At 42.8% G+C, this 26,968-nt stretch overlaps 1 protein-coding gene across 3 annotated transcripts; it reads right to left on the bottom strand.

Moving 5' to 3' along the window:
* TMEM237 (transmembrane protein 237) lies at positions 1-26,968 on the bottom strand. Of its 3 annotated transcripts, XM_067549828.1 has the most exons (11): positions 26,543-26,581; positions 25,774-25,830; positions 24,154-24,267; positions 23,278-23,398; positions 21,957-22,117; positions 18,736-18,859; positions 10,987-11,178; positions 5,095-5,168; positions 4,378-4,471; positions 2,255-2,376; positions 1-285 (listed from the first exon to the last, which is right to left on the bottom strand). In XM_067549828.1, the coding sequence occupies exons 3-11, from the start codon at positions 24,161-24,163 to the stop codon at positions 218-220; spliced, it is 966 nt and encodes a 321-aa protein (XP_067405929.1). In that variant the 5' UTR covers positions 24,164-24,267; positions 25,774-25,830; positions 26,543-26,581; the 3' UTR covers positions 1-217. The 3 variants fall into 3 exon arrangements, with proteins under 3 accessions (XP_067405929.1, XP_067405928.1, XP_067405930.1); XM_067549827.1 differs by having other exon boundaries at positions 25,774-26,968; XM_067549829.1 differs by lacking the exon at positions 10,987-11,178 and having other exon boundaries at positions 25,774-26,968.

Genomic DNA, 26,968 nt, shown 5'->3' with positions numbered 1-26,968 from the left:
AACAGTATACAATGTTTTATAGTCTTATTTTCAAAAATCTTTGGAAATTTTAAAAATAGCATAATTAAAATAGAAGATCCATCAGAAACAAGTATATATAAAACAATATACAAAAATACAAATTTTGTTTTATAGAAAAGCATTATATACATGTACAATACACTTAAGAGCTAAGCTATCAATCTCAGCTACAGTATTTGAGGATGCAATTTCTGCACTATGAATGGACATTGGGGCCTTTATCCAGCTGAGGAAATTCTTCTACTTCAGCATGAAACATCAGTTCTGGAAGAGAAAGAAACGCATTTTAAAAAATATTGGTTTAAGTGTAAACCCATATAAATTATTGCTGAATATTTTCTCCTGCTTTTCCCCAAACTTCCTCTTTGAGTTGTCTTCTAAATAATAATACCATCACCTTGATAATGGCAAGATACACCCCTCTCCCCACCAAGCTGCCATTGTACTCAAAACCTTAGTATGACAAGTATTGTCCAATGCCTGCCAACCACACATAGCAGCATCCTCCATTCAGACTAGAGACACTGAAATCAGAAATTGCAAAATTAACTAACCAGCCAAGACAACATTAGAAAATTTTAAAAATTACATTAGAATCAGAAAGCAGAATTCAGTGTAGAATCAATTTTTATCTATCTGGCAGCACATTTAGCTGAGAAAAAGCATACTTCAGCATATGGCTGGATCCACCTTATTTGCTGTTGCCCCTCCGTATGTTGTTTCAGATGGTGGTTTTTTTACTCAATGAAGTATAAGCTTGTTAGACTGTTTTTGAATAGTTCTGAGTTTCCTTGGGTCTGTTTGAGATAATCCTGTGATGAACCTTTTCAAAATTTCTCTCTCAAAACTTTTTAAGGCAGTTTCCTCGAATCAGTGGTTAGAGCATGGGAACACAGAGGAAAAAGATCTGGGTTTTGGGCCAGAATCTGTCATCAGCTTGCCTTGGGAAACTAAATTTAACCTCATTGTGCCTCAGCTTCCCCATTTCTAAGGCACTTTTCAATCATATTATTATATATTGCTTGTAATCCAAAGATTTTAAAATCCAGCTGGATTTTTGAATTTCAACTCACCCCACAACAGGTATGACACCAGGAAAGGGAGTAAGGGACAGAAGGGGACTGGGATATAAGAAGTTGTCAAATAATGTTGTAAAGCATCTTGAAGAAACATTATAAACCCCCAAAATACTAAAAGTCGATTTTTTTTTTTGTGACACCAGTTGATGTGATTGAAACCCATGCAACCTACATATTCACTGTAGGTTTACTTGACAGGCTGAACTGTGCTCGGTATAAGTCTGGGGTGAGTGGTAAAGGTGGCATTGTTTTTTGATTCCTGAACCTGGCAGCAATGAGCACTAGCCCTGGCCCAAGATAACAGAGCAGCATCCAAGCTCTGCTCCCAACTGAGACAAGGGGAATACGTATTGCCCTTGGGAGTGCCGCATAGGCTGGGGACCTGCTGTCCTGTCACAGACTTGACATTTCCTTAGCTCTGCAGGTCCCAATACATTCTGGGATGGAAAGCCTGCAAAATTTGAATTGAATATGTAATTCAATCATTACATAACAAATGACGCACTGTTGGTGTGTGAGGGAGATTAATGGTCCTGGATCATTGGACAGTGGGTAGGATGTTCTAAGTAAAGACTACTCCTACCTTTCTAATCTGTTGAAAAGCTTGCTGCCCAAACTATATTGTACATACATTCAGCAAATGTCATTTATGAAATATGCACTTTAAAACATAACATAGTTTTCTAATGTATAAGCTGGGTACATAATTTTCAAACAGTTAGAACTTTGTTAAATCAAAGTCATGTTTTCCACCAAACAGCATCATGTTTCAAAACTCATCTTATTTTGCTTTAGCCAGCACTAATTATTGACTAGGTTTCCTTGTTTGTTTAAAACACACAAGGGGAAAAAATTCCATCCTACAGCATTAAAAAAAAAAAAAAGACTTATTTCCTCAAACAAACAAAAAAAATCAGAAGAGAGCAACCAAGGACAACTTCCTTCCGAGAAGTAAATTCTTTGGAGAGTTATCAGTATTTTAGAGAAAGAGAAAGGAGGAGAAAAAGGATTATATAACAAATGTTTTTATCCTTAACTATAATAATGATGCACTTCTAAGGACAAGTTCTGAACACAGAAAAAGTAGATCTGGGAGAGCCTGAATAAAGGAACACAGCAGTCTCCAACTTTCTCCTAGGCTTAATGTTCCATACCTTCACTGTGATCTAGCTCTGGTCGGTAAGATAAGAAAAGCCAGGATAGTCCAACTAGAAGAGTCACCACCAGATTCACCACAATCCATGGTTGAAGAATCTGTTCCTCTGCACCTGCAACCCTGAGCAAAGCATTAGATACTTATTAGGGGGCACAAAGTGAGGCCTGTCCTGGTGTATGTATATTATTATTTTAACAACTTCTACAGTGTAGCACTCTGGCAGCTAGATACTTTAATTATAGAGATTAAAAACACCAAACAAAATCAAATATTTGAACAACAAATATTTCTCACATCATGCTGTAAAGTCTTGGGGTCTGAAAGGCAGCAGAGGAGAGTGAATACCAAAGGCTAGGATCCAAATGAAAAGCCCTACTATCCAGCATCAAATGTAGATTTCAACACTAACCCCCTTCCCTGGCTGGGAGATAGAAAGCGAAGAGCAGGATTAAATGGTAAATTGTCATCCTGGCAAAAGGTTAATAACAGGGGATCTCAAGGTTCCATATTAGATCCAGTGTTGTTTAATATATTTATTAATGATCTGGAAAGGGGAATGAGTAGTGGGGTAGCAACATTTGCAGAGGAGACAAAGTTTTAATTAGGATTGTGACAGAGTGGACTATGTCTGTATCAAATTACAAATTCTCTTTTGTACTTTGTGTTTAACACTTATCTGAACTTGCTTAAGGGCTGCATTCCAGACTGCTGTCTTGCCTAGCAAAGGAGTATGACACCTTGTTGAAGGACTGTCTCTGAGAGTCATGAAGACTGCAGTCTGGGGCCATCAAATTTGATTCTGTCTCAACTACTGGCCTAGCCTTTAAGGAGCATTGATCTTTCTACACATGGGTCCATAGTTCTGCAGTATCATCTTGATCAGTGTCTTTTTTATGTAAGTGATGAACCCCTATGCTAAAGTATAATTAAAAAAAACCATTGATTTTTATGCATTTTCTCAAATACAAATCTATATAATTGTTCTAGGTTTGTCATGTTTGGTGCCATTGTGTTTGCAAGAGAAAGAGTTTTCAAATGATGACCAGCTTGACCCATTTCAGGCAATACTCTGTTAACAAAATTTCCACCAACCGGAGGACCTGGAGCTGGGAGCCAGGTGGACAGCATGTCCTGCCTGTCATGCTGCAGAGGGTGAAACCACTGACGACGTGATTCTGTAGATTTTTACAAATCAGATGACAACGTCCTTACCTTTCTATCACTAACTTGCCCACGGAATGAGATTTCACTACATTAGGCTCTCAGATTTCAAGAGAGAGGAAGAGGCAAGAAAGCCAAGTGAGCACAGTGTGAGTCTGGGAACAGCTAGAGAGAGAGCTTTTGGATTTCTTGGCTAAAGGCTTGGAGGCTGTAAGCTAAAAAGTTGCTCATTTTGTTCTTGGTTACTTCTGCATTCAGAGACAAAAGACTTTGTACATTTTTTGTAAATAAACGAAACTGCATCACAGAAAATATCAGACTCAATTAATTTCTACTTCCAACTGGAATATCCTAGGGCCCTGAAACTGGACTAGCTTCTTGGGGGTTTGGGGGTTTGTTGCCAGAGACTGGGTTTTGCTTGTTGTACACCAAAAAAACCAATTCTTTAAATATTTATTAACCCATTCATAAGTGATTACTATCTCTCTCTTCTTTGTTCTATCAACACAGCACTTTTTCCTAATTTGTTGGACAGAATAGATAATCTCCTCCAAAAATGACACTGGCACTCCACAGATTGATCTGCACAAGGAAACAAAATGTGCCACCTCTGCGATGTACCATTTCAGAGTTTGGTCACTTCCAAAATTGGGGCCTCAGGACTGAGCCAATCAGGGAGTATAACAGATGCATTTAACCATTAGACACAGTGAGCCCTATCATATGAGTTGCCAAGCACTCTCAATTCTTAAAGTCATCAAGGACTGAGTTTAAGGTCTCAAATGCAAAAATATTAGAACAGTTTATTATTGGAAATCTTTTATAACACTTTTAGATGTTCACTACATATCATTGCTAAGCCACTGTTAATGTAAACATTCTTACACGATCTGTGTCATAGACGTGGCAAGATGATATTAAGTATTTAAGAGAAAAAATAATGCTATCTAGATTTCCTACCAGAGGCTCCCATTCTCCGAAGGTGGTGTGTAGAGGTTGATTTTATCACTTGTCATCTGCTGGCTCAGAGATAAGACGAGAGCAGCAAAATATACTGGGAGAAATGGAAAGAAGTTTGCAGCTTTCACTAATTTTACATAAAACACTGTCCAGTCATGAAATAATGATTTTTACCATGCTCCCTCTCTCCCTCCACCACACTCTCCAAAGTCCTAGAATGGGCTGTTCATTTCCCACGTCCAGCCTTCTTCGTCTTCTCCAGCACTCTCCTTAACCCCTCAGATTTAGCTTCTGCCCCCTGCATTCTACCATCCTGACCAAGGCCACTAACAACCTTCTGGCTAAGTCAAAGAGGTATGTTGTTATTCTCGTTCTACTTTGTCCATGTGCTGCATTCAGAATGGAAAAACAAGGGGTAAGGAAGAGAAAGAGGACTGGGAAACACTAAAAATCCCACAAATCACTCATTCCAAACCTTTACATGAGAATAGTTAGTGAAACATTCAGCTCTTTGACCCTCCTTTTTTATCTAACAGACTGATGTGGTAATATTTAATATAGTTATGTAATTTTTTTAAAAGAAAACAATTAGGGATGAAATTTCCATTAACAGTAATGGAGATTATATGTTTAAACTCAGTATTGAAAATGTATCCCAAGATGCATATATGCTGTAATTTTCTGCTTTCTGAATGTTACAGTCTGTTGTATACTCACAGAAAGAGGCTATAGCTGCTGGGTCCAGGGTGAGGAAGCCTCGCGCTGCTACTGATGCTTTCGCCAAGTCAATCCTGGACGGACACGGACACACACACACGGACACACACACACAAATATAAAGAAATGAAGGTTACTTATTTATAATCAAGATTCTTCGAGACAGCTCTGTGTATACACACTTACAGGTACTGTGCCACCTTGTGGTACCTTATGGTAGAACATTCTTCCAGTGGTGTAACCTAGAGCAGTGGTTTTCAACCTTTGCAGACTACTGTACACCTTTCAAGAGGCTGATTTGTCTTGCGTACCCCAAGTTCCATCTCTCTTAAGAACTACTTGCTTAGAAAATCAGACATTAAAATACAAGTGTGTCACAGCACACTATTACTGAAAAATTGCTTACTTTCTCATTATTACCATGTAATTATAAAATAAATCAACTGGAATATAAATATTGTATTTACATTTCAGTGTGATACTTACCATATAATAGTATATACAGTAGTACAAATAAGTCATTGGCAGTATGTAATTTTAGTTTGTACTGACTTTGCTAGTTCTCTTTATGTAGCTTGTTGTAAAACTAGGCAAATATCTAGATGAGTTGATGTACCTCTGGAAGACCGCTGCATACCACCAGTCACTGACATTCTGAAGGCAAGGCCATCTAGGGGCAAGATGCCCTAATCACCTCAGTTCCTTCCACCACAAAGCCAGAGACACCAAACAAACAAGAAGTCTGACAGAGAGAGAAAGTCAGGAGGGCAGTGTGAATATACAAAGTGATCTTGAAGAACCTCGGTTACAAGCAAGTAACCTTAATTTCTTCTTTGCATGGTTCTGCATATTCCCACTTATGGGACAGAGTCATAAACAGTGCTGAAAACTGACCTGGAGGTGGGAACAGAGTCCTAGTTGAATAGAGATTGTAGCACTGCTTTACCAAATCCAGTGCCTACCCCAGAGGTCCAGTCCAAGGCTTGGTGCTTATTGAAAGTGTGGACTGAAGTCCAGGTTGTAGCTCTGCAAATTTCAGCAACTGGCACCTGCCTAAAACAAGTGAAGGAAGAAGCCAGAGCTCTGGTGGAATGAGGTACAGCAACTTTTTTTAGTGTGTAATATTCAGCAATATATTTTTAATCCATCAAGGTATAGTCTGGGAAAAAATATATAACCCTTTCAATTTTTAGCAGAAGCCACAATTTTGACAATTTACAAAACTCTTAGTTCTATCTAAATAATAAGCAAGGGCCCTTCTGGCATCCAAAGTGTGTAGAACAGATTCCTCCTTATCAGAACAAGGCCAAGGGGGGAAAACAGCAAATTAATTGTCTAATTGATTTGAAAATCAGATACCACCTTAGATAAAAGCCTGGGGATCAGGTCTGAGAACTACCCTATCTATGAAAACAAGTGAAAGTTGGATCAGTCATAATGGCATTCAATCCACTCACTATCCTGGACGATGCGATGGGGATAATGAAAGCTATCTAGATAGATCAAATGAACTGAACTATATACCTCTGAACAAATTTGTTCTCACTGACCACTATATCAGGCAGGCTAGAGTGTTCTGAGGTCTGCTGATTATTATACAGAGTCTGTCCCAACTTGGTCTGTAGACCTGAGACATCTAATGCTGCATAGGTCTCATTCTCAGATGAGGAAAAGGAGTCACATAAGTAGTGGCTATTACAAGGCCCATGAGACCCAAAAAGAATTTTATTCTTTGAGTGTAACACTGCTGAAATCTGTCATCTGACAGAAAAGCTCTTCCTTCCAGGGAGTTCAATATAAAGCCTATAACGGGAATCTTTTGAGCAGGACAATAAATTGACTTTGAGTGGTTGAGGAGTTCAACATCTGAAAAAGAAATTAGCTGTAAAAACAATATGGCTTCACAGGTCCTCGTGTACAGCAGCGTCAGTAGCCCATTGTCCAAATAAGGGTAAACAAAAAAAAAAACCCTAATTTCTCAAATGACTCACTACCACAGAGAGGCATTTTGTAAAACTCTGGGTGCCATGGGGAGGCCAACGGAAATACCTTGTACTAGAAATGGCATCTGGTCACCATGAAACAGAGGTACTTACGATGAGAGACAAATCAATATATGAAAATACGAGTCCTTTTAATCAAGAGTTGTGAACCAATCCATGACTGACAGCAAAGGGGTTATAAAAACCAAAGTCAACATGTGGAATTGGAACTTCCAAATGGCTTGCTCAAGTTGCTTCAGTCTAGTATAGGAAGAAACCCCCCATCTTTCTTCCACACCAGAAAGTAATGGGAATAAAAGCCCTGACCTCTCAGGTATTTGGAGACCTGCACAACTGATCCCATCTGAAGTAATTTTTCTATTTATGCAAGATGAATAATCTTGTGAGAGGGGTCCCTGAAGAGGGAAAGTTAGGAAGTAATGGGGGAGGAGGGGCAATGTTCCAAATTATATGGCACAGCCCCTTTCTATAATCTCTAGAACCCATTAGCCCGACATAATTATTCTCCATGTATTGATAAAGTGAGCTAGCCTCTTTCCAAAGGAGGCAGCTGATTGAAAGTCAAGAACCAGCCAGTCAGGACCAATCATCTTGTCAAAATTAAGGCTTGTTGTTTCAGGACAAAGATGCTGACACGGAAGCAGGCTGTTCAGATTTAGACCCTGGTCTGAAAGGCCTCTTATTATGGAATGCTGCAGGCTCCTGATATTGCTCAGGTCTCTGACTTGATGAAAAGTAAGACAATGAAGACTAGGGGTACAGTTGTCTCTGGTACTAGAAAGAAGGAGTAGACTAGAGGGTCTCCTCCTAGCACAGGCAATCAAACCCAAAGAACAGGCAGTTGATCTCATGTCCTTTAGTTTTCTTACCTGTAGGAGGTGGACAGAGGGTGGTACAAGATGAGCCACAAGTCTCTGCATTCTTCCTCTATCTTTTTCCTGGAAAGGATCCAGGTCTGGATCTGAGACAGAATGCTCTGGGGATAACAGCACGTTCAGAGAGAAGTAAGGAGATCCAGCTCTTTGTGGAGCCCTTTTAAGTGGTTCTAGGTGGAGGAAGCACAAAGATGTTTCAGGGATAGATCAGCAGTGCCTTCTGATAGCAGGAGACGAGGGAAATACTGGAACCAGAACAACATGCCTTCTTTTGGATGACTTGTGTTTCACATTCGGAACTGATGAGTGAACTGGAGCTGGAAGGTGAACTTGGGCTGCCATGGTTACAAAGCTCTCAAGAACTGAGGATGTAGCCTGAATTGAGTCAGGAACCGACAATGGATCTGAAGATGTGGCTCTGTAACAGGCTGAACTACAGGTGCTGATGGGCTGGGTTCTGATACACCGATCAATTCCATCTTCCTGGATCTGGAAGTGGAAGTCAGAACTGACACTGTACCATAAGGGTTCTGTCAGGGCCAGGTAGTTGGGAGAAAAGAAGTACTACACCAGCAGCCAAACAGTCTTTCAATCCCTCTTCCTGAACTTGGGCAGTCAGATCCAACCACATGGCACTTGCTTTGGACATCTGTAACCTTAACTGAGTTTAACTTAACTGAGGGATCCACAGGAACCAAATCAGGCCCCAACAGGGATTGCAGCTTCTTGAAGCCATTCGGTCACTTGGTGCTGGTAGCCACAAGGGCAGAGACTTGCCTCTTAGAGGTAGAATCCAAGACCTGATCGGGTCCAGAGGATCTAGCCTTCAGAGGTTTCTTTAGGAGGAAGAGGAGCTCAAACAAGTCTCCCTATCCAATTCAAAATGATGTGGAAAAATTGGAGAAATGGTCTGAAATAAATAGGATGAAATTTAATAAGGCCAAATGCAAAGTACTCCACTTAGGAAAGAACAATCAGTTGCACATCTACAAAATGGGAAATGACTTCAGAAGAAAGAGTACTGCAGAAAGAGATCTGGGGCTCATAGTGGATCACAAGCTAAATATGAGTCAATATGTTGCAAAAAAAAGCAAACATCATTCTGGGATGGATTAGCAGAAGTGTCTCGATTACAACACAAGAAATAATTCTTCCGCTCTACTCCATGCCGATTAGATCTCCACTAGAATATTGTGTCCAGTCCTGAGTGCCATATTTCAGGAAAGATATGAACAAATTGGAGAAAGTCTAGAGAAAAGCAACAAAAACGATAAAAGGTCTAGAAAACATGACTGATGAGGGAAGATTGAAAAAAATGGGTTTGTTTAGTTTGGAGAAGAGAAGACTGAGAAAGGACATGATAACAGTTTTCAAATACATAAAAGGTTGTAACAAGAAGGAGGGAGAAAAATTGTTCTCCTTAACCCCTGAGGATAGGACAAGCAGCAATGGGCTTACGTTGCAGCAAGGGCAATTCAGGTTGGACATTAGGAAAACTACCCTGACAGTAAATTTAAGCACTGGAATAAATTGCCTAAGGAGGTTGTGGAATCTCCATTACTGGAGATTTTTAAGAGCAGGTTACACAAAAACACCTGTCAGGAATGGTCTAGATAATACTTAGTCCTAACATAAGGTCTAAGTACAGTCTTCTTGAGGTCCCTTCCAGTCCTAAGATTCTATGATCGTTACGGTCTCCGTGAGTAAAGGTTTGGCAAATCAAACACCCAGAAAGTGACAGTCCTTCTTCCAGGCACTTAAAGCACTGCACGTGGTGGTCATTGGATAGCGGAACGACAGGCAAGAAGTGTACTTCTTGAACCCCAGCTTCCTCTGTTTCTTCATTTCCTTCATAACCCAGAACCAAGAAAAACACTAACTCACAAACTCTACTTAACTAGCTAAAACTAATTACTCCAAAGAAGAAAAAAACTCCAAAGAGACTGGAGTGGTTCACATCCCACCAAGCACATGGTTGGAAGGAACTGAGGTGATGAAGGTGCTCCTCCCTCATATAGCCTTGCCCTCAGAACATTGGTGACCCTGATAGAAGGGGTGGGGGGATGGGATGAAAGCATTCTAGCTCAGTGGTTCCCAATCTGTGGCCTGTGGGGTCTTTCAAAGTGGCCTACTGCTTCCCTCCCTTTGGCTGCACAGAAGGGAGCTGCTGCCTAAGGACCCAGGCAGAGCATGTTGCCACTGGGCTACAAGACCAGTGCAGGCTCCTTGTTGCAGCCCAGGGGATGGGAGATCAACACTCCCCTCTCCCCCTGGCTGTAGCAAGGAGCGTGGCAAAGTGCCCCACCTGGGTCCATAGGTGCTGTGGTCCCTGCTGGAGTCAGAGGGAAGGGAGCACTGATCTCCCGGCCCCCTGGCTGTAGAAGGGGCAGATTGCCTAGGGACCCAGGTGGAGTGCAAGGGGCGACAGGACACAAGTGGTTTCTCTGCTGAAGCCAGGGGACAGGAGATCAGCGAGGAGGTCCTCGCTGAACTCCTTCCCTCTGGCTGCATTGGGGGGGAAGGGGCTGCTGGCGAAGATAGATGGCCCTTCAGGGTTGTAAAAATGATATCTGTGGCCCTTGAGCCAAAAAGTTCGGGAACCACTGATCTAGCTTACACAACTAGAAGGATTTACCACAAGGCACCACAAGGTGGCACAGTACCCATACATGGGAACATACAGAGCCACTCAAGGAGGAAAGGCTCGTTTAATACACTGCAGGGCCTTTACTACTTTACTATTCTATTAGTTATTTTTGCAAAATACATGTGTATGCATCTACTACAATTCCTTAACGTAAAAGTATATCGCATATATACATACATAGGATAAAATCTTCTTTTGTCAAGGTAAAGCAAGGTAGAAACTAATTGCAGCAAATGAAGCAATCTACAGTACATTCTATCCCAGGTCAGAGATGTGACACAGAAAAAAACTTTATGATTAGATGACTTTAGAACAGGATGTATGGCATACAAATTATATAAATTATACAAATGAACAAACATTTTACCTGTCAAAGGCTGAAACAGTGCTGATAGCCAGCAACAAGAAAAGGAAACACTGAGCAGGATATGCTAATGCCTTGTATTGCTGTAGCAGGTTTGAGAGAGTGGACAGCTGGTTTCCTGCTAGAATGTAAATTACAATAATGTTCCACACAGCAAAGCCAGCAAGGAAGCCGTGAGTAAAAAGTCCAATTACCCTAAATGGATAAGAGAATGTTAGACAGTCATTATAAATAGCTGTAATCTCAGCAAAAGTTAACAACCCAGACTGTCATAGAAGCTAAAGATGGACACGACCTATTAAGTTATCCACTCCATCTCTCTGCCATGACAGGAGGACTGCTCCTTACATATCTTTTTCTAGTACTTTGTCCAGTCTAGTTTAAAAAGTTCCAAGCAATGGGGCTTCCACCTCTTCCCTTGAGAGACTGGATCACAGCCTAAGAGGTCTTACTAAGGAAATTTTTCCTGATGTTCAGCCAACATTTTCTATCTATGCCATTACTCCTATAGTTATGGGAGTTATATTCCTTTGCAATACTCTAAATAATTCCTCTCCAAACTTGGTGTTCATACTCTTCAAATATAGAGGTTATGTGCACTCCTCCCTCTGCAGCAGTCCCCCATTTTCATTTTAGTGGTATTTTATCTAAACTATATGTATCTTATAGTCCCTCCAGCCCAATGATAATTTTTGCTGTTTTTCTCTGATCTCCTTGCTAATGTAATGCCCAGAAGTGAACACAATGTATACAGTACAAATAAACCAGAGTCAGATAGAAGAGAACTATTATTTTCTTGCTCCATATCACAATGGCTCTGCATAACTACACTAGCCTTTTTGCTACTACATCACATGGCAAATGCATGCCTAACTTGATTTAAATTTTGCTTCTAATTCTTTTTCAGCATTACTATTTCCAAGTTATTCTCTCATGAGCTATGTATTTTTCAAATATTTTCTTCCCAAATGTATAACAGTAGTTACGTATGTCTCATTTTTAAATCTGATTCCTTTGTAGGTCCCTTTGTATTCCTTCCATCCTCACTAACATTTGCATCTCTTTCCATTTTAGTTTCATCTGTGAATTTCAACAAGAAGTTTACTACTTCTTCAAGATCATTTTTGAAGATGTCAAATAATACAGGACCTAACACAATCACTAATCACATCAGCCCAGCTCATTACAATGCTGTTTATCATTACATTTCATTTATGGTGTTACAACCACTTTTCAGGTTAGTCCATTTGCCTTTTTTTCTACAAATGGTACATTAAAGGCAGCTTCTGCATTTCATCCAAACTGAAAAATCTGTTATTTTCTAAAATTATACATTATGGATTTATGGTTCTCCTACAGTTTAATTTCTGGCTGCTATATTGCAACCCAGAAGCATTCTCAGTCAAAACAAAATAAAATATACTATAATTTGCTAAAGTACTGAGAAGCTTTAGGCTTATTCCCTCAATAGAAAAATTTGCAGTTAATCAATTCTGCACTCATCCATTGTTTATTGAGTGTGTCCAAAGAAACTAAAAGGGACATTTAGGCCTAGTTTACACCAGAGACTTTTGTCGACCAAAGTCAGCTTTTTGCACCAAAACAGTGGTGATGTACAAACTGCAATCATCCCCCCCTCCTCCCCATCAACCCAATTCCCCTGATTTTGCGACAAAATAAGACCACTTTGATGAGAGGCGTAGAGTTTTTTGCATCAAACTTTTAGTGATAAAGCATCAGCGCAGAGACCGCACTTGGTTCTGTTGTGGTAAATGGCCTCCAGGAAGTGTCCCATAATGCCCATCCTGACCGCTCCAGCCATCAGTTTGAATTCTGTTGCCCTGCAGCCATCCGCCTCTCCCCCTTTAAAGTCCCGAGAATTTTTGAAATTCCACTTCCTGCTTGGTTGGCATGGATAACTACATCTCATCTTCCCATGACCATGGCAGCGCTATGCACCCAATGCTCTCCCACTTGGAGCACACCGGAGCTTCTGGATTTGATCAGCATTTGGGGAGAGGAGGCTGCAGTCCCAGCTCCACTCCAGCAAAGGAACTTTGATACTGTAGCCTGGAGGTGTGGACTCTCTCTGAAATTGACAGGGAGGGAGAGCCAAACCACACCCCCCCCCGGGGGGGAACCCAGGAAGACAACACCTGACTGGAAGCAGGTAGGTGGGGCTAGGCCTTTAAAACCCAGGCCTGCTCGCTCAGTCAGGGCCCAGTGGCAGAGGGAGAAGGACACCTCTCCCTTGGTGCTCGAGCCTAGGGCTGCACCCAATGTCAACCCAGAGGAGAAGCTGCCGGATCTACCCACAGCATGGGGCCCTACAGATCCAGAGGAGCTGCCTGCATATGAGCAGAGTGAGACCTTTGGATCCCACGACCTGGAGGAAGGCCTGCCTGAGCTGCCTACTGCCTGGGACCCAGAGGACCTGCCTGGGGGCCTGAGGACTTAAAGGAACTGTCCTCCGCAGAGGACCCCGCACAGTTTCCGGACCTGCCACTGATTGACGGTGAGGGACTCGTGGGACTCCCACATGCCTTCTACACCAGCAACCCAGGGAGAGATGACTAGCCCCAGGTACTCTATGGAGAGGGTGGAAGGAAGAAGCCCAGGGAAGCTGACTATGGTCCGGCTGAGCTGACCCTCGCTGTGAGTCAGCGCGTTTCAGCTAGAGCCCCACTGATGCAGTGACGGGAAACCCCTTCACTGAAAGGGCCCTGGGCTGGGATGCAGGGGAGATGGGTGGGCCTGTGTCCCCCTCCCCCCTTCCTACCCCAACCTGGGGTGAATGCCTGTTGAGCACCAGAACCTGTCCCTTACTGCCTGCCACACCCTGCTGAAGGCCGGATATAGACTGCTTCCTCGCTCTGCCAAGGGCTCGAGCCTGTGTGTGTGTGTCTGCCTGCCCTAACAAAGGGCTGGGCCATAGACTGCTGCTCACCCTGCCAAGGGCTCGAGCCTGTGTTTGATTGTCTGCCCTCCCGAGGGGCTAGGCGACAGACTGCTTGCTCACCCTGCCCAGGCCTTGAGACTGTTTGCTGGCCTGCCCTCCAGAGAGGCTAGGCTATAGACTGCTTCTTCGCCCTGCTGAGGGCTGTTTCCCGTTGCCGGCCCGTTCCTGGCTGAGTGCCGGACCAAAGACTGCTGGCACGCCCCGTGGGGGCAAGAGACTATTCCCCCAAAGAAGCGGCCTGAACCAAGGCTCACCCTACTGAGGGCCGGAGGCGGACCCCTTAATTCGGACTCCCCGAAGGGCATAGGCGCTGGGAGGTGTGACCTCCCTCTGAGACTGACGCAGAGGGAGAGCCACCGGCGCCGCCCCCTACAGGGGATCTTCTACAGATACATATGGTCAAATTTCTTGTTTAATGGTGGAGAAGAGCTATGAATGGGACATGCTACAGTGCCATGTGAAAATCAAGGAGCTGCGGCAGGAGTACCAAAAGACTAGGGAGTCAAACTTTTGTTCTGATGCGGACCCAAAGACCTGATGCTTTTATAAGAAACTGGAAGCCATCCTCAGCAGTGACCCCATCTCCACCTCCCAGAGACCCATTGATACCTCCATGGGCCTGGAGGCAGTGGACACCGGACTCAACCACGATGAAAAGGTCATGGATAAGAAGGTCAAGTTGGAGGATGATGCGGAGAAGGGGACTGGGTCATTTTCTGACATGGGGAGCCAGGACCTCTTCTTGACCCCGGAGGGTTTGAGCCAGTCCCAACTCTCCAGCTCCAGCATGCAGGATGCAGGACAGAGGACCTCGGGTAAGTGATTTTTTTGAGCTGATGCTGCTGTTACCTGAAGTACAGCTGTCCTTTGCTTTGTTGCATTATACAGCTGGTTGAAGAGATAGAAATGCACAAGAGTAGCTGTGTTTGCGTGAGTTTCCCAGTCCATTGTTCAGCTAAGCAGTGCGGCGGAAAAGTGTGTTAATGCATACCGAGATTTCATGGGAATCCTCCAGAGAGATCTCTAGGAAACTTTCCTGGAGGTACTCGCCAATCCATTGTGTTTCCTCCCTGTGTTGTAGGAAACTTTCCTGCACCAATCTGCAATCACTTGTTCAGGGTCCAAAGTGGCACACAGGTGAGCAACATAGGGACCCGGTTTAAAGCTGCTCACATGGAGGAGATACACCCTAGCATCCCTACTTACTTCTCAGGAGAGAGATATCGGCTTCTATGGCCACTGCCTGTGGAAAATGGTGGCACAATTTGAAAATTTGTCCCTATCTTCCTGCATCAATACCTCAGACAACCACCCAGAGCCAGCTTGAGTGCCCCCTTCCTGCAGGCACAACTCACCATACCCTGATAGATCACCAAGCTGTGCACTTGCCACGGGACAGTGAGAAAGAGATGTATTTTATAGTAACGCATCAATGCTGTTATTGCACTCACAATAATGCTTCTGTTCATTGTTTATTGTGCTTCTACAGGTGTGTCCTTGGCAGGAAAACCCTCCACACCTGCCGAGTGCCTGCAGCTGATAAGAAAACGACCATGGAGGAGCAAAGAGGAGATGTTCCAAGAACTCCTCCAGTTCTCTAAGGTGGAAAAAAAAGAAAAAAGAGCATGGAGACACACTGTGTCTGAAAATCAAAAAATTGATAGGCAGGACAGGAGGGACAACCAGAAGCAAGTGATAGCAGGTCACGAGCGCAAGATAAAAGCTATGGAGGAGCAAAAAGAGCTGCTAAAGTCACTCATAACTACTGAAGTCATGTGTGCTCACCTTCCCTTGCAGCCTGTAAGCAGGTGACATGGCCCGGCAGGGATGTCGCGACCCTTCCTCGGGCCCAGGCTCCAAGGAAGGCCACAGCGCCTTGCTCTATGGGAAAAAGCTGGCAGGATACAAGTCTTTAGCTCTGGCCCCCAGGCAGGGTGGGCTATCCACACAGTCTGTAGCCCCCAGCCCTCAAGTGGGCGGGGCAGGCAAAGTAGCCTATAGCCCCCAGCCCTCAAGCATGGCAGAGCTGGTGAAGTAGTCTATAGCCCCTGGCCCTCAAGCAGGGCAGAGCTGTTAAGCAGCCTGTTGTCCCCAGACCTTAGACAGGGCGGGGCAGGCAAAGTAGTCTTTAGCCCCCAGTCCTCAGGCGGGCAGGGCTAATAATGCTTGGAAGCTTCTGGCAAGCAGGTTCAGAAAAGCCAAGCACTCCCAGGATGGCTAGGGAAGGGGGAAAGGAGGATGCAGGCCCACCCGACTCCACTGTGTCCCAGCCCAGGGCCCCATCAGTGGAAAAGAGGTTTTCCACTGAGTCAGTGGGGATCCAGCCACAACACGCTGACTGGTTTGACCACAGACTCAGCCAAACTATAGTCAGCTGTCCCTAGGCTACTTCCTCCCACCCTGAACCCGGGTACAGGTCTTCCTCCAAGTCGCTGGGGTAGACAGCTAGCAGAAGTTCCATTAGTCCCTCATAGTCGGCCAGCAGCAGGTCCAGGAACTTCTCGGGGCCGTCAGCGGATGGCAGCTCCCCCAGGTCACAGGGTCCCGATGGGTCCTCCAGCACACTGGGCTCAGGCAGCTCCAGTGGGTCTTCAGTGACGGGCAGCTCCTCTAGGTCAGAGTCGGCCTCGGGGGGTTTCTCCCAGTCAGTGGTCTCTGGTAGCTTTTACCACCTACTAGGACCTGGCGGCCTTTCCCAGTCACTAGGGCCCGGTGGCCCTATCCAGTCACTAGGGCCCAGCAGACCGGGCAGGCCTTGGAGGCTCTGGTCAGTGGGGTGTTTGATCTGCACAACTGCATGGTCTGGGTCAGGCCCAGACCACAGCCTCAGGGAAAGCAAGTCCTTCTCCGGCAGCAGCTTCCCCCTGACTGAGCTGCTAGGCTGGCCTTTTGTACTTCCCCTTCCTGTCCTGGTTCCACACCTCTGCTCCAGGGTGTTTGGCCTGCAGGACCCAGATCTGCCCAGCAGGGGCATTGCAACCCTTCCTTGGGTCCAGGCTCTGAGGAAGGCCACAGTGCCTTGCTACACAGCCAATACAGAACTGCTTTCCATGCCCTCACCAAACTCCACCCACACATTCCTACCAAACTCCCAGCCCGTCTTGGTACCCCGTTCACACCAACCCAGCTTCCAGAACTATCATAGCTCATGCTGCCCCTTACTTCTTTCTCCGCTCCAGCCAGCTTTTTGCCTACTAGCCCTGACATCTAGTTGTTCATAGTCAGCCATAAGGCAATCCGCCTCTGCGCTCCACCCAGGAGGAAACTTTTCACCCTTAGCTTCACAAATATTATGGAGCACACAGCAGGCAGCTATAACCATGGGAATATTTTTCTATTTAGCTTTAACCTGCCATAAAGGCATCATCAGCAAGCTTTCAATCTGCCAAACGTACATTCAACAGTCATTCAGCAGCTGCTCAACCTGTTATTGAAGCGCTCCTTGCTGTTATCCACATTGCCAGTATACGGCAACCATAAGACATGGCAGTAAGGGGGTAGGCTGGATCTCCCAGGATCACTATGGGCATCTCAACATCCCCCATTGGAATCTTTTGGTCTGGAAAGAAAGTCCCTGCCTGCAGCTTTCAGTACAGGCTACTGTTCCTGAAGATGCATGCATCATGTACCTTCCCTGACCAATCCGCATTGATGTTAGTGAAATGCCCACAGTGATCCACAAGCACCTGCAGTACTATAGAGAAGTATCCCTTTCTATTGATGTACTCCATCACAAGATGGCCCAGAGCCAAAATAGGGATATGCATGCCATCTATCGCCCCACCACAATTAGGAAATCCATTGCTGCAAAGCCATCCACTATTTCACGCACATTTCCAAGACACACAGTCCTTTGTTGCAGAATGCAATTAATGACCCTGCACACTTGCAGTAACTCAGCACCAATGATGGACTTCCCAGCTCCAAACTGATTAGTGACCAACCAGTAGCAGTCTGGAGTTGCCAGCTTCCACATGGTGATGGCCACACGTCTCCACTGAGAAGGCAGCTCTCATTCTAGTGTCCTTGCACCACAGGGAAGGGGCAAGCTCTGCAAGGTGGCTTTGCTCATTCAAAAGTTCTGCAGCCACTGCTCGTCATCACAGACCTGCATAACCATGTGATTTCACCACTCAGTGCTTGTTTCACACATCCAAAAGTGGTGGTGCACTGTGTGCAGATGCTCTGTGAATGCAAACAGTAATCCAGCGTTGTTTGTTTGCATGGCACACAGTAGATCAGGAGCCTCGGATTCCAGTTCTGATTGGGAGCTTATGACTGACTGCATGATCAGCCACAATGTGTTCAGAATACGGACAACAACGATGGAGACAGAGATGGTGGGCACTAAGGAAACTGGGGTCATTGAAAAATGCTGCGAAATGCAGTCAGAAACCCATGGAATGACGGGACAGAAATCACTGCATCATGAGATATTGAGCTCACACCCATGATGCACTGCAATCCTCTCTGTCTTCCCACAACCCCTCATGGCACAAGGTGGCAAGTTGCACAGTGGGATAGCTGCACAGTGCACTGCACTCATTCTCGATGCCAGAGCATCAACTGAGGACATGTTTCAGTGACACAATGAGTGCTGTGTGGACAGGCACAAACATTGCTTTTTGATCTTTGCTGTAACTTACATTGACAAAACTTTCTAGCGTAGACAAGGCCTTACAAGTTAGACAGAAGGTGCTCGCTTCAAAAGCATTCCCAAGCCAGCGAGAAAAAGAAATGGATTTCATACTACAGTCTCTTTTCTTTCATTAAAATATTGACCTATCAGATACCTGAAACCTCGGTGCACTGAGAGTGCCACATCCCTGGTGGTCCATAAAGCCTTTACATCCATAAATACATCAATGTTTTCTGTGGTTTTAACCAATTCTGTGCGGTCAGCTGCTTGGAAACGTCCTGAAGAGAAAAACAAAAACTATTCAGTTATGAGGATTATTACTACTTCCTATTATTCATACCGCAGTAATGCTTAACTCTTGTCTACACTAAAAAGTTTTACTGGCATACTGCTATCAAGCATAGCTTTTTCAGTAAGCATTCACATGTGTACCAATGCAGTGTGTCTTCAGGATCAGCAAAGGACATGCTGCACTGCATACAGGTATCCCAGTATCCCCCACATCATCATCTGGCACACTACTCTCCAGGAAATATTTGCATTATATTGTGTGATACCATCACTCCTCTCAGGGAACTGTGGGAGTTCAGAATCAAAACCATAATCCACTCTTCCACACTGTTTTTAAATCCATCCATTTCTTGCCAACAAAAACATAAATGCTGCACAGGCCAAAGAAGCTCTCTCGTTTATTTTAGGGACAAGGAAGTGATTCTTTTATATATGTGGAATCCCTATAACACATCATGCAGAGGGGATACTAAGGAATGGATGATACAGACACTAAATGAAAGCAATCAGCTACTGCAGAAATTCACTAATCAGCTGCACACAGGGTGCACACACCTGGCACAGAGTGGTGGCACCAGACTGTAATGCCAACCTGGGATGACCTACAGTACTTTTGGATGCAGAAGGCCATATTCCTGGAGTTGTATTCCAAGCTCATCTCAGTCTTGCAGTGCACACATGAAAATGAGAGCTGCTTTGACAGCAGAGAAACAGATAGCAATCACTTTCTGGAAGACTGCAATCCCAGACTGCTATCTGTCAGTAGACAATCAGTTCAGGGTTGGAAAATCAACAGTGGGGATGGCCATCATCCAAGTGTGCAAGTTCATTAAGCATATCCAGCTGCTCAAGATTGTGACTCTGGGCAATGTGTAGGAAATAACAGATGGATTCTTTTCTAACTGTGGTGGGGTGACAGATGAGGCACATATCCTGATTCTGTCTCCCTGTTCCTCCTTTACAGCTGAGTACATAAACAGTGATGGTCTCCTGAGAAGTCCTGGCAGAGTAGCATGGGAAGGTGTCCTATCATGGTGGGAGAAACAAGGCTCCTCAGCCTAGAAAGGTCCAGGCAAAGATCCAGAACTACTAACTTGTCATTGGGGACCAGAAAGCTAAAGGGCCTTCTCCACAAGCAGCAGAAGGCTCCTAGAACTACTGGATAGTGAGTGAACCTGTCCATGTCAAAACCTTCCCTCCCTTCACAAAGCTATCCTCACATAGTTTTTACCTCATTCCTGAATTGAATGCAAGTAATATGATTTGGATTCGAAAGCCTGCATCCAATTAGTTTACAATAGATTTTCTGCAAAATCACATAATTTGAATGCTAACTTATTGGATTGTGTGTAGTTTACAGTCAGTGCAAGTGTTTTTTCTATTTGTAATGTATGAATTGTAATTGTACTTGGTTATAGTCAAGTATTGCCAGCAAAAGTATTGGGAAAAGTTTGTATTTGGAAATGGTTTAGGCATCTTTTTCCTGATTCTTTCTGTTGGTATTACTTAGTACTGCCAGTTCACGGCCTGGAAATAAACTGGCTACTTTAAAACAGAATTCCTTTGTTCCCTGCCCATGCACAGTCAGTTGCCAATTTGAGGCGGGGGAGAAGGGGCTCTAGAGAAAATAAAACAGTGGCATGCATTAACGGGGAATGAGTCCCTGTTCCCTTCCTCAGTGATTAGTTCTCTCTCTTTAAGTTTAGCTGGGTCTCAAAGAGGTCCTCAGCATATTAGCGGCAGCTCTTGGGGGCAGTGCCAGATTTTTGCCTTCCTCTTTCTTCTGTAAGCCTGCTGCAGCTCCTTCCCCACTTTGTCTGGCATAGGTCCGCGTCCTTGCTATGTCCCCCTGCTTCTGCATCTTCTTCGCAATATCAGTATATACATCTTGATTCTTGTGGGAATCCATAGCCGTGCCTGCACAGCTCCATCCCCTTCCCAGACTGAAGAAATCCAGGACCTCTTTCCTGGAACAGGTCAGCACAATGTTTAGTTGGAGTCATGCTTGTACAAGGAGATGGCAGGCAGATTAAGAGGTATTTCCAAAACATGCGGCAAATTTAAATAGGAAGCAGGCTTCCAGTCACTGTGAGTCCTGTGCAGCAGAGTTCAAAAATTCGACCAGAAAGGTCACTGCTGCTGGGACAACTGTACTGTGAGCTTGTTGCTGGAGGACTGCATTTGCCAGTACAGGTATTTCTGTGTCCTCAGGGGCACTCTGGTGGCATAACTATACTGATAGACGTGTTATGTCGCTTGATGAACTAGTTTAATTTTGCTGGCAAAAGTTCATTGCTTTGTTGGCAGAACTCAGTTTTTAGTGTGGACACAAGCACAGCTGTGCCGAATAAAGTTTTGCCAGTAAAACCTCCTAGTGCAGACCAGACTTTAGAAATCCCAAGCAGGATGAGGGCCTTGTTATGCTGGGTGCTGCACAGGTAAGAAGCATTAAAAATATTTTGGCCCTTATGTTCCCTAATGATTACCATGACCCCAAAACACGACTGGTTTCAATAATAGCTTCAGAACAGCTACAATTTTCATTTAAAAGAAAAATGCTTTAGCATCCCATTTTGTCTCCCATAAAAACTGCTTTCATCCCTCTTCCCTTTTATTCAAAAAGTATATGAACAAACAGGCCTTCCTATAGGATTTTTTCCCTAAAGTTCCTCACCAGGATAGCAACACTAAAAATACTAGTTAGGCAAAGTTCTGTCATCTAGACTTGCTCCAATCAGGGTCAGTCAACTGTGTGATTAAAAAACTAGTGCTTGTGGGACTCATGTCAAGACTAGTTCAAAAGTAATTCTTGCTTTCCATGAACTTAATTTTGGGGAGCATGACATTTTCAGAAAGAAATGCCCTACTTCAGATTATACTATGATACAGTTAAGTCCAAATTACACATATGCAGAAATTTGATAACATAAAAAAATATACATAAGGCCACATGCTCAAGTGGTTTTAATGTTGTAACTATTTCTGTAGGAAAATACATTTGGACAACTTCTCTTTTTTTAACAGTACAACACTTTTTTCTTATTATTAAAATGTCTGAAGTTACAGGAATGAGAAATTACTTACGATTTTTTTCAACAAACACCTTGCTCACAGGCTGGCTAACACCAGTGGGAGCAGCAAACACAGGTTGCTGATCTGGCCCTTTTGTTTGTTCATTTTCAATAATGTCCTCTTCCTCCACTCCTAGTTCATTGGAACATTGCATTTCTGCTGGCCGAGTCTTCCTATCATCACAGAATATATGGAGAGAAAAAGAACGACTAAAGTTTCAAAGACTAATGCTCTGATACTGTAAATACTTAAGTACATGCCTAACTTTACTGGTATGAATCATACAGACTACTCACGTATGTAAAGTTTCTTCTGCGTGCAACTGTTTGTAGGATTGGGGCCTAAAATTCTTCTTTACAGAAGCATAAAATCACCACCATCAAGCAAACCCGAAATTACTGTTGTCATATTTTACTTTTGTTTTGTGATAAACCACTCAGGTGGGAAAAGAAAGCCATGAAAAGTTTATTGTAATTAGGAAAAATGCAGAAGAAATAAGTAAAAGACTAAAGAAATTGGACTCCTTAGGCAGGAAGAGAAGCAAAAGTGTTTTCAAGGAGCAATATTCAGAAGCTGAAGGGAAGTGGAGACAAAATAAAAAGTAAAAGTAATGTTCTGACAAAGTTAAGGGATATAAGAGGGAAAGTTAAAGAAAAGCAGAAATCAGATGATTAGATTATATCTACATTACAGACTCCTGCCAGCATAGCTATGTCAGCCAACGGTGTGCAAAGATGTGATCCCTGACACCATAGTTGTGCTAGCAGAGGTCCCTAATGTAGATGCAACTATACTAGCAAAGCCACACATTTGCTAGCATGGCTTGTTTTGTCTGTGGGAGATGGTTTTACCATACCAGTTCAAAGCACAGCATTGCCAGTATTGCTGAATCCACACTAGGATCATTTTTGCCAGTGTAGTACAGCGGTATTCCTATACCGATAAAGCACTCTGGTGCAGACATGGCCTATGTTACATATTCTAATTTAATTTTTAAATTATGTGACTTAAGTACTGCATTTATACAATAATATACACAAGTGTAGTGTAGATCTGAAAAAAAAAATTAAAATCAATTAATTGCCCAACTCCCTCTTAGTATTTCTTAATACTAAATCTTAGCATTCACTGTGACCATGTGTACATGAATTAAAAAAACAAAGCTAGTCCCTGACCCTGCAAAGATTTACACACATACTTATCTTCGCACACTTGGAGTAGTTTAAGAGACATCATGTCTTTGCAGGATCAGGGCCTTAAATACTAACATACATTGATACATTATGATAGGTATTCTGCAGCAAGAATTATAAGGCTCCTTAAAAGCTCTCACTTTGTTTTTTTTCGATGTTTACGAATCACTGTTTCTTCAGAGGGCTGGGGATCCATGCCATTTCCATTCTGAAAAAGGGATGTGTTGGGCATGTTTTGCTGGGTGAAAGAAGTCTCAGACTCTGAAGATTTAAAATAAACCACAAAAATAATCTATCTACAAACTAGTACAGAATAAGAAACATATGCACTGAGACATTTGTATAACTATAATGCAATTATTGTGAAGAAAAAGCAGCATGTTCTGATTTTCAGCTAACACAAAATGTTAACACAGGATCATCTATAATTCTCTTCTTCCAAAATTTGATGTTTCCATTAACCTTGTGACAATTTTGTAACCTATTTATCTTTTAATATACTTCTAACAATTCAGGAATTGTGATTGTGTGTTGCAGTACAATGTCAGTAAACTAACATATTACACGTCTTTGTTTCAAAGGCAGCTTTCACAGCAAGGACTGGTGCACTGTTTGTCTCATTAAAAATATTAAATTTTGGATCAGCATTTGAAAAGCAAATCTGTATTTTATGGCCTAGATTACAAAACCTAACAGCATTTACAAAATATGGATTATATTTAACAAGATAAACAAGAATAGAATATACTACATAGGTGCAAGATGGCAGAGTTGTCACTGCAGAAAAAACCTGAACATCTAGAATTGCATGACAGTTGAGTGCTGGATTTCCCAACCATTGACTCTAATTTTCACTGACTCCAAGGAGTTAAACCAGAAATGACTTTGGCCTGTCATCAGTGCTGATGCATTTGGTTCTAGTGGCCTAGGAACAGAAACTTAACAAGTGTGCGAGCAAGACTTCATGCTACCAAGCCTAATTCCATCTTCCCTCCTTTCTGTAACCCTCCACATACCAGGAGTCATTCTCTTCTTCTTGCGTTTTCTCTGAGGCAGAGCATCCTGAACCTCAGGAGTCAGAGGTTCACTACTCTCAGATGGCCGACGGACAGCTGCATGAACAATACCCTCTGAAAAGGAGAATAAAAGAATAAACTTCAGTTCAATGGTAATGTAAGCCTTCCTGGGAAGGCAACTAAGGCATACCTGCACTTTTTATGTCCTCTCCCTCTGGACAGCCACTTTGTGGAATTCATATGGTATAGACTTTGTGAACAATCCATCTCCTGCTGTGAGATGTTAATGAATACCTAACAATTTTAAAATCTATTACAGAAACAGGCACAGAGTATTTATTTAGATTTGTATTGAGTCAATTCAAAATTCAGAGCACTTAATAAAATGATCAATCTGCTGTGATGACTGTCTAGTCTGAAGGACCCAAGCAACTGCAGTAACCAGGAAAGAAAAAAATAAGAAAAAAATTCAAACAATTTTTCAATGCTGTATCAGAACTTGCTGCTTTATCGGTAACCAGAATGGAGGGAAAAACCCAATGACTTTAGTATTAAGACTATCATTCTAACTAATACCGCTTTGGAAAAAAAAATGTATAAAAACTACGATAGATATGGCAATTTCCTACAATATCTTTGGAAGATCCTAATGAATTACATTTAAATGACTTTGGAATCCATTGTATTAGAAAATCAAGTTTATATATTATTATGGGATTGCATGTAACTTTTCCAGGGGAGAGACATGGACAATGTAAACCCTGGGAAACATTAGGAGCTTCACAGAACTACTTTAAACAATATAACAGACAAAAAGTTATTTTCAGGATCAAAAAAGTTAAGTCAGTTTCCTAGATAATACCTGGGGGAAGGGGAATACAAATCCCCATCTCTGGACTTAACCTTGTGAAGTTACAGCCTGAAGAGAGGAGCATTGGCTCACTGATTACTTATTCATGGATTCTGAATATCGGAGATTCAGGATATAGAAAGGAAAGACTAACCAATGTCCAGGGGGTGTTTGTTCTGAGGGAACAGCTGTAACCACAGAACTTGTAACCACAAAAAAAAAAGTGGTAGGATTTGAAGGATTGATCATGTCCCAGAACTCTTGCTGGAGCTGGGCGTGATCTCTGGTAAGCTTATTAGCATGGTGTAAGTTCTTTCATTGTTCTTAATATGTTTTCTCTGTAATGCTTTCACCACAAGAATAAATGTGCTTGTGTAGAAAGGGCTGGATAGTAATGTCTAACTACGGGCAATTATACTGTTTATGGCCTCTGAGAAGAAAGCAATCAGACTTGCTGGGGAACACACAGTGTAGGCAGGGAACTTTGCAACCCAGAAAAACCCCAGTCAGAAGGAAGAGAGATGCAGGTCTCCGCCCAAGAGTGGTGATGGCTAGGGAGTTGGAAACCTAAAAGTGGGTGCCCTTGCTGGACCATGAGGGGGAATTACAGGTGCAGTTGCTCTGGACTGTGACAATAACGAATGAAGACTAAAAGTTGTCCTTTTAGGAACAATAGGTATGAAATCCAAGGATGCATGTGAGGAGATCAGCTACAGTACAGAGTTCCTTCAGCATTCCAAGTATATACTTCACTCCTGGCAGCTTCTTACCCAGTGCATTTTTTCCTTTGGGCTTCTTTCTTTTTGGACGACTAAGTGGAATTTCATCTATAGGACATAAAATAAAGGAACTAGTCACACACTATGGAGGAATCCATGCTCTCTTTCTAACAACTCAACCTCAACCCAGAAAGGGGAGTCCCTTTGGAAGTTAAGAGGATTGGTGTTTCCTAGCCCTCTCTTTACATAAGCCATGATAAACCCACCACCACCACCACCAGTACAGGAAAGGGAAGGAAGAGTAAAGCAAGGAGTGGGGAAGTAATAGAAAATAAAAAACCTGCCCAGACTACAATAGGTGTTTTTAAAAAAAACAAACACACAGAGTGGGCATTTTTTTTAAAAAAAGGAAAATATTATAATGATGCTCCATAGAACAAATCTCTCATGTAGAGTGTAGTTTTCAATTCTGGTCACTTCACCTCACAACAGATATAGCAGAAAATGAAAAGTCCAGAAAAGGACACCCAGAATGGTGAGTGGTGAGGTGGGGCCTACACAAGGAGTGACTTTATAGACTCTTCTCTTTTCTACGCTAAATAACTCTCCCTCTGAAAATCAGGCCCCTTTAAGGTGTCTCAAATTGATCCAAAAGCGCAAGGTACTTTTTAAAATCTTGACCCATATACACATAATGCACTAAATAAATAAATTATAATAGTTGGCAATCTGCTTTTAGGCAAAACATACCAACTGAAGTCAACACAAACTGTTAAATAGAAGTATATCCATGCCCACACTTAACACTGAATAAACTCACCTTGGCTTCCACTTCAGATCCAAGATTTTCCCATTTAAGTTAACACAAAAGTCAGAAAAGAATATAAAATGAACAAGAATGTTAGTTTTGAATCAGTTACAACTCAGAACTGTGTTCACAGTGCAATTTGTTTATGAGGTCATAGAACTTATAAATAAGATCCATCCACCTCCCATGAACTCTAGATCTTGGTACAAATATTTGCATATTACAAGGTTGAGGTTGCTTAATTCTCAACAAAACAATAGTCTGATTGTTTCTTGTGACAATGTACAGTTTCTTGTTGTGTTAGCTGTTCATGAGATTAAAACTTTCATTTTACCTGGCTCTTTAATTGGAACTGGACTTACTCTCTGACACAAACTAATGAGATATGTTATATGACAGTGCATCAAGCATCTAATAACAAAAAATATTCAGACTCTT

The sequence above is a fragment of the Emydura macquarii genome, unplaced genomic scaffold (assembly GCF_026122565.2).
Source record: "Emydura macquarii macquarii isolate MOO-44397 ecotype Brisbane River unplaced genomic scaffold, CSIRO-AGI_Emac_v2 contig_1253, whole genome shotgun sequence".
Classification (NCBI taxonomy): domain Eukaryota; kingdom Metazoa; phylum Chordata; order Testudines; family Chelidae; genus Emydura; species Emydura macquarii.
Note: the sequence above shows the minus strand (reverse complement) of the source record. Positions and strands in the feature narration are given on the sequence as shown.